Source organism: Delphinapterus leucas, chromosome 3 (assembly GCF_059928025.1).
Source record: "Delphinapterus leucas isolate spDelLeu-1000000601 "Yukka" chromosome 3, BTC_Dleu_Yukka2, whole genome shotgun sequence".
NCBI classification, from domain to species: Eukaryota; Metazoa; Chordata; class Mammalia; order Artiodactyla; family Monodontidae; genus Delphinapterus; species Delphinapterus leucas.
The window spans coordinates 143,714,677-143,728,486 of NC_143131.1; the positions used below are offsets into that span (position 1 = coordinate 143,714,677).

General features: G+C 45.9%; 1 protein-coding gene across 1 annotated transcript in view; it reads right to left on the reverse strand.

Annotated features, from left to right (window-relative positions):
* The window catches only part of SLIT3 (slit guidance ligand 3), a 611,722-nt gene that overhangs the window by 150,149 nt on the left and 447,763 nt on the right, over positions 1-13,810 (reverse strand). Inside the window, exon 7 of the mRNA XM_022595144.2 lies at positions 1,213-1,284. Within this exon, the coding sequence (XP_022450852.2) occupies positions 1,213-1,284 (72 nt within the window). The remainder of the gene's footprint in view (positions 1-1,212; positions 1,285-13,810) is intronic.

Sequence of the window (13,810 nt, forward strand, 5' to 3'; positions counted from 1 at the left end):
GGGACCTGCAATTTTGCTTTTCAACAAGTTCCAGGTGATGCTGACACTACTGGTCTAGGGACCCCCACTTTGGGAACCACTGCTCTAAGGATTTTCACATCTGCTTGGATGCAATGTTGCTCAGGGGCCATAGGGAAGCTGGTTGCTTGCTTGGTGCTTGGATGCAATGTTGCTCAGGGGCCATAGGGAAGCTGGTTGCTTGCTTGGTGCTTGGATGCAATGTTGCTCAGGGGCCATAGGGAAGCTGCTTGCTTGGTGCTTGGATGCAATGTTGCTCAGGGGCCATAGGGAAGCTGGTTGCTTGGTATTTTTAATCCAGATTTCTGGATAAATAGTACGATGATGATAATAATAATATAACTATAAATACCATTTATTGTCTACTATGTGCCAGGCACTTTACTCTTGGGGGCTGACTCTCCCCTACTGCTGTGATATAAACTCCATTGAGGCTCCACCAACACAAGAAAAACATCAAGTATGAACCTCTTTGGAAAGGCCAGCAGAATACATTTGCAGAGGAACTGAAAAAGGATTTCTGGCTGAGAGAGGAGAACTTCCCAGGTAACAAAGGCACTAGACCTGCTCTCGGTATGGGGGCGCCATGGGGAGATTTGCTTCCTGAGTGCACATTCTGGAAGGCTTGAGCCCACCCAACACATTAAAGATAAAGAATGGAGCTACTGCATTCTGACACCAGAATATAATCCAGGGAGCAGGAAAGTGTGGTGTGTGGCGGGTGGGAGGCTGGGGTGAAGGGGTAGCTAAGACTCCCCCTCCTCTACCGTTCCCAGAGTGGGAAACAACTGTAGCCTTTGGCAGTAGGATAGAACTGCCAGTGGTACAGGACATGAACTAAACAAATGATGAATCATCACATCCCTGTTCTAAAAGTTCTGTGACGATGTAACACTAATAAACTTTTCCATCCAGGTGGAAAACACAAAGAAGATTTCCCCAGTCCAGGAAGATTCCCGGGGTGAAGAGAATTGAGTTGGCCTGAAGCAGGATGGTGGTTCAGAACCATGGATTCCTCCGTGACCCTCTCCCAAGTCTGCCCTCGCTCACCAACACCCCTTAGTCAGTAGCAGAGGGATGAGGTGCGCGGATGTAGGAACCAAGGGTGAGGTTTTACAAGCAGCTGAGGGTGATGCTCTGAAGCTGCATAAGGTGGGGAGCAGGTGGGGGAGGAAGCAGGGGACCTTTACTCACAAGGTTCGAATCTTCGGCATGTGGTTGAAGCTGGTGACCAGGATGCGGCTAATGTTGTTGTTATTGAGAGTGCTGCGGAGAGAGGGGAGAAACAGGTCAACAGGGCAGCCGTGTGGCAGGTACCAGGATGCTTATGGAAGGTGGGGAAGGGATGGATGTGACTGCAAGAGGGACCATCAATCAACAACCATGGGTCAGTTGGTGCAGCAGCCGGAGACAAGTGGACGGGTCTCCAGATGATAAGAGAATCCCTGATTCCTTTTACAAGTGGATCCCTCCTTTCCTCTGCTGCCCTCTCAGTACTCACTTACCTACCTGGAGCAATAAGCTTGCCTCCTGAAATCCTACTGTGTTCTTAGTGCTTCGTTACAACGTCGCTGATTCCCACAACTACAATGCCAGTTACATATTCTTGTCCTCATTTTAGAGAGAAGGAAACGGATACAAAACATCTTTCTTAGTTGCACACAACCCTACAGGGGAGGCTTTATCCTTGTGTTATAGATGAGGCAGCTGAGCTTTGGAGAAGTAAACCTACTTTTCCAAGGACTCACAGCTATTAAGCTGTGGACATGGGATTTGAACCCAGTACTCGCTTGCTCCAAACTCCTTGCTCTGCCCATTATACATACTGCCTCATGCAGGATGCTATGTGGATAGGTTATTTTATGAGTATTTTCCAGCCATCTTCTGGCTCTTTAAGCACATCTTGTCTGAAGTGAGTCTGTGAGCTCTGTGAGCACAGGGATTCAGTCTCTACTTGCTTGTGCCTCCCGATGACCATGGATGGGGACTCCTCCAGTGCGGCATTGACACTGACTGGTATCTTTGTACAGGGTAAAGGGAAGAGACGGATGTGAGCCCCATAAATGGACCAGAATGAAATCAGGCTGTAGGTAAGTACGGCCCTGGGCTTACCCTTCTAGAAGGACCTATTACGGGAGCCCAGGGAAAGCACGGCAGCCAAGGAAACCATGTGCAGAGGTGGAAATGTTACGTAGCCGAAGGGCCTGTCTAGGTCGGTTATTTCAGTGGCTATGCAGACAGAGGCAACCGTTCGCGGCAAGACTGGACCTAGTTCTCAGCTCTCTGACCCACACCTGCCTCACTTTGCATCCCAAAGAGCAGGAGTTGGATACAGCCCATGGTACGCTCCTTCGTGATGGCCACTTGCTCCTGTGCTCCCCCAAGGCCACATCAGATACCCTCTTCTCACCCACCCCCTCCTCTTACCCTCCCACGGGGTCCCACTGGCCCAGGAAGGAGTCTTTCTTTGGAAGCCTTCACTGGTTAAAACAGACTTCTTTTGCCCCTGGCTCTCGGTAAACACATTATCTTGCTCTTAAAACGCCCTCTAACATTTTCTATCTTATGCATTACTACAGTCCCAAGGCCTGGTCCATACATGGTTCAGATTGAGTCTTATATACCCTAGTTGTGTGGTCTCGGGCCAATGATCAACATCTCTTAACCACAGCTTCTTCATCGGCAGAAGGAGGCAGGCAATGGTACCTACCTCACAGGCTGGTAAAAGGCTTAGCAGACAGTATGTGCTCAGTCATTGAGGCTACCGTTTAACTGATGTTGGTGGAGAGAATCTAGTCCTGTCCTGGTCATTCCTGTTCCCCTCACACAACCCCAACCCCCAAGGGAATATAAACAGAGGTTTGTCTGGCACACAGTGGCCCCCATACACACCCCACCCCACCCAAGGGGCCCTGCACAGATGCTTTCTCCCCTGGGGACACTAGTCGCAGGAGGATTCCAGGGACCACATACCCCTCACCCCAGGCTATGCCTCAAGGCCTTTGGCCAAAACGGCCAGGAGGAAATCTATTTACACAGAGGCACAGAACCTAATACTTTTTCCTCCCTCCCCCCCATATTTCTTCTGCACCTACCTTGTGTCTGGCATTATTTTAGGCATAGAGTATGATAAAGAGGAATGAACCAGATTTACACTGCCTGCTTCTGCCCACTCTGAAACTTTACTAATGCACCAATTCAGACACTTGACATTTTATGAAGTTGAACCTACATAGCTATTTTGTTTCACGTGGCTTATCTTTTCTATAAGTGTGTGTGTGTGTATCCATCCTATCTCCATCCACCCAGGAAGTGTTCAGAGCACGTCATCAGACAGGGCGGAAGAATCTGTCCTTCCCATCGATCCGGGCTCTCCTGCCTTGGTAGGGAGTTTCCGAGGAGCGAGGGCTATGTTCGCCATCCCACCCCCTCTCCAGCGGATTAAGAATGCCTCCAGGGCAGAAACAATGCCTTTATTTCTGCTTCTATCCATCCCAGAGTTCTAGGCTCCACACCTGGGGGATACCTAGTTAGGGTCGTTGACTCACTACCAAACAAAAATCTGAGTGTCCCCCTTATCTCTCAAAAGCAAAGAGCAAGAAGCCTTTGCAGAAAAGAGGCTTCCTTCCAAACATACCCAGCAACTCAACATCAGGCTGAGTTCACAGCCAGCCCTAGTTTAGCTGAATATACAGGGCAGTTATATGCCGGGCTTGGATTGTAACTGCATCCGGCAGTCGTCCGGCAGCGATGACTTATTAATGTATGACTACACGGATATTTAAATGTGAGCCGTAATGAGGGCTATAAAACATTTACGATAATAGCAATTATTCCCGAACCCAAGTGACTAAACACAGTATTCAGACCTTCATGATTTGCTGTGTGGGGCTGCCCGGCCCAGGGACGTCAGAGGGTTGCTAACCTCTTAGATGCTGATCTCCATGGCAGCTACAGTTTCTTTTTCCCTAATAAACACAGATTTATTCGATTTCCAGTCTTGGTGGCTTTTGCCCATGCAGGGAGCACTCTGCTCTCTCTGGTTCTTGTGTCCCAGCCTAAGCAGCGGGCATTTGATGGAGATGTCACTGTCATAACCCTGATGCAGAACAGAAGAGCAGAGTGGGTGAGCATGGCCTCAAAGGCAACGACCTGGTTTAGATTCTGCCTCTGCCACTTACAGCCCGTGCAACCACGAGTAAGTTTTCATAATCTTATTAAGCTTCCTCCTCTGTAACACGGGGCAGATAGCAGCATTGATCTCACAGAGCTTTCCTGGTGATTAAACGAGATGGTACTAATAATTGCCAACATTAACCGCGAGCTTATTTTATGCCAGGCAGGCACTGGGCTGAGGGTCCTACTTGTCATCTCATTTCTATAACCACCCGATGAGGCAGGCACCTTTCTATCACCTCCATGTCATGGATGAAGCAAGTGGTGGTCCCAGGACTTAAATCCACACAAGCCTGACTCCAGAAATGACACCTGCCTTAGTTGTCTAAGGCTGCTGTAACAGATTACCACACCTTCTGTGGTTTAAAGCAACGTAAACTTATCCTCATACAGTCTGGAGGTCAGAAGTCTAAAATGGGTTCACGGGACTGTGTTTCTTCTGGAGGCCTCAAGAGGAGAATTCATTTCCTTGTCTTTTGCGGCTTGTAGAGGCCACCATATTCCCTGGCTCGTGGCCCCTTCCTTGTATCACTCTGACCTCTTGCTTCTGTTGTCACATCTCCTACTGTTCACTCTGATGTCCTGCCTCCCTCTTAAGAGGACCTGTGTGATGACACTTAGAGCCTGACTGGATAATCCAGGATAACCTCCCCATCTCAGGATTCTTAGTCATATATGCCAAGTTCCTTTTGCCACATAAGGTATGATTCATAAGTTCCTGGGATGAGGACATGAACATCTTTGGGGCGACATTATCCAGCTGACCATCACGCCCTTGAAACGGGGCACGGAAAGCACACTTGTTAGCACACTGCCTGGCTCATAGGCAGTGATCGGTAATTATTAGCTATTATTACTGTAGCTCGTGTTTGTTTGGTCCTTTATGGTTTACAGTATACTTTCACATTCATCTTATTTGGTACCTGAAGCACTCTGAGGTTGAAATTATTATCCGCATCTTGCAGATGAGCAATTTGAGGCTATAAGACATAAGAGACCTACCCAGGGTAGCAACGAGCTCCTAGAGGATTCAGGACTCACTACTCTTTCTTTTCACAGTTTCTCCCAACTTTATCACTGCCTCCTGTTTTCAGGGCAAGTTTGTTACTCCAGCAAAGATATTCTCTGTCATTTCCACTCAGGGACCCAAAGCCGGAAATAACTGAGCAAGCCTCCCATTGCCTCTTGTTCTAGAAACTTTCTTGAAAGTTAATCAACAGAAAAAAATAAATGGTTTGGTCTAACAATGACCCACCTCCACCCCCATTAGACGACTGCCCAAGCCTAACCTATGGTGACCTCATCAACCTCACCTTATTTATTACTTCCATTTCCTGGAAGAGTTTTGCTAGTTCTAGAATCTAGCTTTAATCTCACTGCCCTGTCCCTATTGAGAAGATATGCTCTACCCCGAGTCGCCCCAGTTACTTCTGGGGCCCCACTTACTTCTCCAAATAAGTGCTCTTAATTCAGCATTTTCCGTCAGCTTTCAAGCTCAAGTTCAGGGTCACATTAATTCTATGAAACTTCAAGACTGTCCTGGCCTCCCCTATTTGTACCATGACAAGCTACTGAATGGGCATTTCAGTATGAACTAGAAATAATGCAATTTCCCCCCATTGGATTTATTTATTTATTTAGTTAGTTATTTTTTAAATTGGGGTATAGTTCTTTTACCATGTTGTGTTAGTTTCTACTGTACAGCAAAGTGAAGTGGAGTTCCCTGTGCTGTACAGCAGGTTCTTATTAGTTATCTATCTTATACATATTAGTGAATATACGTCAACCCTAATCTCCCAATTCATCCCACCCCCAACCCCTCGCTTTCCCCCCTTGGTGTCCATATATTCGTTCTCTACATCTGTGTCTCTATTTCTGCCTTGCAAACTGGTTCATCTGTACCATTTTTCTAGATTCCACATATATGCGTTAATATATGATATTTGTTTTTCGCTTTCTGACTTACTTCACTCCGTATGACAGGCTCTAGGTCCGACCCCGTCTCTGCAAATGACCCAATTTCACTCCTTTCTATGGCTGAGTAGTATTCCATTGCGTATATGTATCACATTTTCTTTATCCCTTTGTCTGTCGATGGACATTTAGGTTGCTTCCATGTCCTGGCTATTGTAAATAGTGCTGCAGTGAACATTGTGGTACATGACTCTTTTTGAATTATGGTTTTCTCTGGGTATATGCCCAACAGTGGGATTGCTGGGTCATATGGCAGTTCTATTTTTAGTTTTTTAAGGAACCTCCATACTGTTCTCCATAGTGGCTGTATCAACTTACATTCCCACCAACAGTGCAAGAGGGTTCCCTTTTCTCCACACCCTCTCCAGCATTTATTGTTTGTAGATTTTTTGATGATGGCCATTCTAACCGGTGTGAGGTGACACCTCATTGTAGTTTTGATTTGCATTTCTCTAATTAGTGATGTTGAGCAGCTTTTCATGTGCGTCTTGGCCATCTGTATGTCTTCTTTGGAGAGGTGTCTATTTAGGTCTTCTGCCCATTTTTGGATTGGGTTGTTTGTTTTTTTAATATTGAGCTGCATGAGCTGTTTATATACTTTGGAGATTAGTCCTTTGTCCATTGATTCGTTTGCAAATATTTTCTCCCATTCTGAGGGGTGTCTTTTCCCCTTGTTTATAGTTTCCTTTGCTGTGCAAAAGCTTTTAAGTTTCATTAGGTTCCATCTGTTTATTTTTATTTTCACTGCTCTAGGAGGTCAGTCAAAAAAGATCTTGCTGTGATTTATGTCAAAGAGTGTTCTTCCTATGTTTTCCTCTAAGAGTTTTATAGTGTCCAGTCTTACATTTAGGTCTTTAATCCATTTTGAGTTTATTTTTGTATGGTGGTAGGAAGTGTTCTAATTTCATTCTTTTACATGTAGCCGTCAAGTTTCCCCAGCACCACTTATTGAAGAGACTGTCTTTCCTCCATTATATATCCTTGCCTCCTTTGTCATAGATTAGTTGACCATAGGTGTGTGGGTTTATCTCTGGGCTTTCTATCCTGTTCCATTGATCTGTATTCCTGTTTTTGTGCCAGTACCATATTGTCTTGATTACTGTAGCTCTGTAGTGTAGTCTGAAGTTAGGGAGTCTGATTTCTCCAGCTCCTTTTTTCTTTCTCAAGATTGCTTTGGCTATTCGGGGTCTTTTGTGTCTCCATACAAATATTAAGATTTTTTGTTCTAGTTCTATAAAAAATGCCATTGGTAATTTGATAGTGGTTGCCCTGAATTTGTAGATTGTTTTGGGTAGTACAGTCATTTTCACAATATTGATTATCCCAATCCAAGAACACGGTATATCTCTCCGTCTGTTTGTATCGTCTTTGATTTCTTTCATCAGTGTCTTATAGTTTTCTGCATACAGGTCTTTTGCCTCCTTAGGTAGGTTTATTCCTAGGTATTTTATTCTTTTTGTTGCAACAGTGAATGGGATTGTTCCCTTAATTGTTGTTAGTGTATAGGAATGCAAGAGATTTCTGTGCATTAGTTTTATATCCTGCAGCTTTACCAAATTCATTGATTAGCTCTAGTAGTTTTCTGGTGGCATCTTTAGGATTCTCTATGTATAGTATCATGTCATCTGCAAACAGTGACAGTTTTACTTCTTCTTTTCCAATTTAGATTCCTTTTATTTCTTTTTCTTCTCTGATTGCTGTGGCTAGGACTTCCAAAACTATGTTGAATAATAGTGGCGAGTGGACATCCTTGTCTTATTCCTGATCTTAGAGGAAATGCTTTCAGTTTTTCACCATTGAGAATGATGTTTGCTGTGGGTTTGTCGTATATGGCCTTTATTATGTTGAGGTAGGTTCCCTCAATGCCCACCTCCTGGAGAGTTTTTGTCATAAATGGGTGTTGAATTTTGTCAAAAGCTTTTTCTACATCTATTGAGATGATCATATGTTTTTTTCTTCTTCAATTTGTTAATGTGGTATATCACATTGATTGATTTGCATATATTGAAGAATCCTTGCATCCCTGCGACAAATCCCACTTAATCATGGTGTATGATCCTTTTAATGTGTTGTTGGATTCTGTTTACTTGTATTTTGTTGAGGATTTTTGCGTCTATATTCATTAGTGATACTGGTCTGTAATTTTCTTTCTTTGTAGTATCTTTATCTGCTTTTGGTATCAGGGTGATGATGGTGGTCTTGTAGAATGAGTTTGGGAGTGTTCCTTCCTCTGCAATTTTTTTTTTTTTTTTGCGGTACGTGGGCCTCTCACTGTTGTGGCCTCTCCCATTGCGGAGCACAGGCTCCGGACGCGCAGTCTCAGCGGCCATGGCTCACGGGCCCAGCTGCTCTGCGGCATGTGGGATCATCCCGGACTGGGGCACAAACCCGTATCCCCTGCATCGGCAGGCGGACTCTCAACCACTGCGCTACCAGGGAAGCCCCTATGCAATTTTTTACAAGAGTTTGAGAAGGATGCCCCGTGGCATTTAAAAGACAGTCCATCTACCTCCCATTTCTCTCTTATAAAGCCCTTACTTACCCCATTATATATACTATATTTCTATTGAGACTAACCTGTATTCTGTCTAGTCTCTCTTCTGTTTTGTCATAATTGGAGCATTAATGTCTAATGAAAAGGGACTGTTTTCCATATTCAAATCATCTGTGTGGACCATGCTACTTCTACCAGTGGATCCCACTCTCTCTTGCTTGTGAGCACTAGAAAGGGGGCATTAAACCTTTTTTCCAGGGCACTAGGGGATTAGTGGACTTACTATTGCTCCTATAGTGCATGTAATTGAACACTGGTACCCGGACAAAGTTTGTGTTTCCCTGTGTTCCTTAGCTAAATACTGGGGCATCCAGGCAAGACAAGGGCTCCTAGTCGCAATGTATGTATGAAGCAGTGGTACCCATACCGGTCTGTTCCAGGGGTTGGCAAACTACTGCCTAAAGGCTAAAGCCCATCCAATGCAGCCTGTTTTTGTAAATACAGTTTTACCCATTTGTTTATGTACTGTCTATGGCTGCTTTCACATTACAGCAGCTGAGTAGTTGCAACAGAGACCATATGGCCTGAAAGCCTAAAATATTTACTAACTGGCTTTTTATAAACCATGTTTGCTGCCCACTGGCTGCTCTAGAACTGGGCAGTTCCGGTCCTGTCTTTGCCAATGATTAGCTGTGATATGCTGGGCGAGTCACATAACTGCTTGGTAAGGAGAGGGGATTAGGTCAACGACTTTCAAAACTTAAAAGACTGTAAAACATCGGCAGGAAAGCCCCAATGGCAAGTGGTAGGGCTGTGATTTAAAACCAGGCAATCTCACCCTAGAATCCACACTTCTTATTCCCATCCCATGCTCCCACCTGGGAAGCTGGGTCCCGCTGCTCCTGGAACCTGTAATGCTGTGATGGAATGAGAGCCTAGCAGAAGGTCCTGTTCGAGAGATGGGGCAGGAGAACCCACCTTGGGATGGGCAGGGAATGAACTTGGACAGTGGCTCTCCAGGTGTGGTCCCCAGATCTGCAACATCACCTGTGGACTTGTTAAAGATGCATATTTTCAGTATATGCATCAGGGCAACCTACTGAATCAGCAACTCTGGTGTAGGCCCAGCTTTGTGTGTTTCAATGAATGAGAGGATTCTTATGCAAGCTCAAGTTGGAGAACCAGTGAACTAGGGAAAAGGCTAAGGACAGAGCCTTGACCTGAATGTGGAGGGCAGCACATGGCTGCCCCTGAGACCGAAGGCCTCTTGTGTGGAGAGCACAAGGGAGTTGGGTCTCTTCCTGTTTAGGGAGAGGCCCAAGTTCTTAAGTAGTATGCAGTCCTCAATGGAGGTGGCTGTGATCACTCTTTGAGAGGTCCGACTTGATTTCTGCCCCTGGCTCCCCAATGATCTCTGCCGAGGGCTAAAGTGTGGCTCTCCCTTGCATCACTCAAGATAACCATCTTTGATCTGGAGGAGCTAAGTCCAGCTGCAGCCACGCCACACTGGCAACCTTAATAAGGCTGACATTTCCCTCCGTCTCCTCCGATTAGGCCATTGCTTTGTCAAGCTGTGCTTTCCTGGCTCTGGGTGTAATCTGCGTGTTGTGTGTCCATAACACTATGTAATTGGCTCTAATGCAGCAATATTATCTGTGAGCATGCATCACATAATTGCAAAACCAGGCATCCACAGTAAGTGCCACTGCAGTCTCCCAGAGTGCCAAGCTTCCCGGGGGTGCTCTTGGAACCCCTCTTCTTCCCCTCCGCACAGGTGGGGATCCAGACTCCTTGGGTCAGATAGACCGTCTTGGTAGCTTGGCCCATTCATCTCCTGTCTCAAGGCAGGTTGAATTCTTCTTAAGTCTAGATAAATAAGGTGGTCCCCTCTTTAAGGGTCACCAGGAAGAAGACTCTTGGTGGGTCATCAGCAGCCATGGCCATGGCAACAGGATGTCTTTTTAAAGTGAGTCTAGGGATTGATTCCCTGACTTGTACTTACAAATGTGGGAGCCCAGTGGCCAGCACTCTAAACGCAGGAGATGTAACTACCTGCCACAAGGCCTACATTGAATTCACAGGGCCAGGCACAACCAAAGTAGGCAGAATCATTTCCTAAAGAGCAGATGAGTGCAAACACTGTGGCTGGACCCTGTGGGAAATACCTAAATGGCTGCCACGTGGGCATGAAAGTACAGAGGGGTTCTGGTAGTATGTAGACCTCAAAGGGAGGGTCTGGCAGGGCTCACTTCTGCCTCTCCCTCTTGCTGTGTCAAAGCAGGACTGGCTTGTCCTGGTCTTGCTTGGTGGGTGCGGACTGACAGCCATCATGGTACCAGGAATCAACCATGGTACCTACTGCTGATGACCAGGCCCTTCCACATGCTCCTGGATCCTGGGAATGTGAAAGCTGTTGGCTAGCTCGGCCCATTAGGCTGTGTGTAGGTGGCATCTCTGTGGAATTGGCCCTGGGAGAGCACACACTGAATGCCACTGGGCCTACCGAGGTCGAGAGAGGCATCCCCAAGCCTCTCTCCCAGCCCAGGGTCTCTCCCCAACTGCACTGACTCAGTCATTTTTGGATGAAGTTCCCTGACTGTTTCCTCCTATCAAAGCTGAACTTGACTTTCTCACCCAGCTATGCACTGTTCTGATTTGGCTGGAAGCTCTGGGAAATTCCAGAAATCAGGAAGAATAATGTACGATAACGTGTCCTTCGAGAAACCTAAACTGATGTTATAGGTTCTCCCATGAGCTCTCTGCTTTCCTCCAATGAGGTGGACTAGTAAAGGATACTACTTTGAGGTGAGCTTGCCAAGAACTTCCAATAAAGATGCCCATGATAATAACAACAACAATGCTGATGGTATTGATCATGTTTTTGCTAATTGCATGCATTATCTCATTTAATTCTTCCAACAATCCTGAGACACTCTTGTCATTTCCACTTTGGACCCTGGAAAGATCAATGAACTCTGCCCCGATCACATAACAGTAGAGTTGTGGAGCCAATATTCAAATCCAGGAAAGTGTCACACCAGATCCTATATTTTTTATCATTACACAAAGCTGCCTCTTACAGGACTGCCTTCGGCAGACATCGGCCGTCCAACTTCCCTGCCGTCCAGAGGTGGAGGTGAATCATACGTGTTAGTGGCAGACTCAGACCGGCCTGGCTTCGATGTGTCAGGGACACAGGTGTTTGCCTCGCTGTCAAGGCTGCTCAAAGCAACAGCATCACCCGACCCTCCTCTGGTCCCAGGAACAGAGAAAGCTCAGCACGGACAGGAGGACGGTAGTAGAGGCTACAGAGAAGAGAGGGCAATCGTGGCTCAACGCCTTCCAAGGTCCAGGCTTGGCCGATGAGTCTAAGTGTTGCCAAAAGCCGCCCTGACTGTTGGATTGGCCGATTGGGATTTTTCAGAACACCATGAAGAACCAAGAGTCCAGATCTGCTCCTTGAGAAAAGCTCATCTTTTGCCTGTTTGGAGCAGACAATGAGTCTCTGATGGCAGATGGGGCAGGAGGAATGAAACATGGAGGGAGGGAGAAGAGAGAGGAGGGTGGGAAGCCATCTCCCTTACGGTACCTCCTCTCCTGGACTATCATGGGTGCTGCCTAATACCGATTTCCCTCATCTCCCTGAGGACCATTTAAATTAAAGCTCATAACCATTGTGTGGGCATATAATGAAAACAACTGATGCTGCACGGATCAGTCCATTACTCTCAACTGTTAGAAAACATAATGACCTCACAAGGGGCCTTATTCACTGACGTATAGCAGTCGGGCTCTCATTTGACACCTCAAATTAGCAGCCAAAGCAATAACAGCTGGGGTTTTTGTCTCAATATTTGTACCCGACTCTAAAGTGATTTGGCACTGGGTGAGCGTTATTTTTAAACACAGAGCTCTCACCGCCAAGTAACATTTTAAATGGTCTCCAGGTGTCGTGTAAAACCTACAGAAATAAATAAACACAATCAGCTGCCAATTGGGGCCTCTGATGATATGGATTCCTTAACAAAAGGGCTTGTCTTTGGTCCTGCCTTCATTATACATTCATATTATGACAGGCAGAAACTCATCTCCATCCACCCAGCGGAGCCTCAGTGTTAAAAAAAAAAAAAAAAAAAAAAAAAAGATGCCTGCAAAATAAATGTAAAAAGTGGAAGGGCGAAAGAGAAAGATGAATCTTCAAATCCCACCATTGCTCAGTCAGATGCTTGCGGTGTAAGTATTCGTGATGCTCCAGTGTTTTTGGTTCCTGGATTCTGAAGAACGCCTTACTCGTTTACTGAGATCATCACAGATACTGCCTAGTGGTGAGGCGGCATGATTCAACTGCCTCCCAATGACCAACTGAATTGTAAAATGTACCTTAAACGACAACATGAATGAGATGGCCTCAGTCTCCTAATTCTATTCCATCATCTGTAAACTGGGAGCCTGGACAATCAATCTTGTCTACTATATTATTTAGAAACCAGGCACTTTCCAGTGTGCAAGATGTCTGCTGGGGGTGAAAGAATGACCTCCAACTTACATGACTGGATAGATGAGTTTGTAATTGAGAGGGAGAGAAACAGACAGTGCCACCTCAGCTGCCTTTGAGCCAGGAAGAGAGGAAGAAGGGGAAAGTTCTTAAATACCCACGAACGTGTACACTAAGAGGCGGAAGACAGCACGTCTGTTTTATCCCTCGCTGTGTAGGCAGGACCTAGCTCTGTGTTTGGCACAAAGGATGACTCAATAAATATTTACTGAAGGAATGGGTGAGTTTCCAAATGCGAAGGGTCACGCTTTTGGCATCTTTCGATAAAAAGTAAATTTCCACTCTAAACCGCCTTCTGGGCTGATCTGGGAGTACAAAGTCAATTGCCTACAGGAGCGAGGCTTGATAGCTGAGGAACGGAACTGTGCGTAAACACAACTCTACTACTCGGGACCATCGCTTCTCGTTTCAAAGGTCTGCTGCTACGCTGGAATATGGGTGCAGTGCCGCCAGTTTTCTCCTTTTGTTAAAGAGAAAGCCAGACATCTAGAATTTTTACGTGAAATCTCCTTGTTCCTCCATATTGGTCATTAAATCGCCTGAAGGAGCTAAAGTCACAAAGGAAACGTACCCAGGGGCTGGATTTGGCTTGC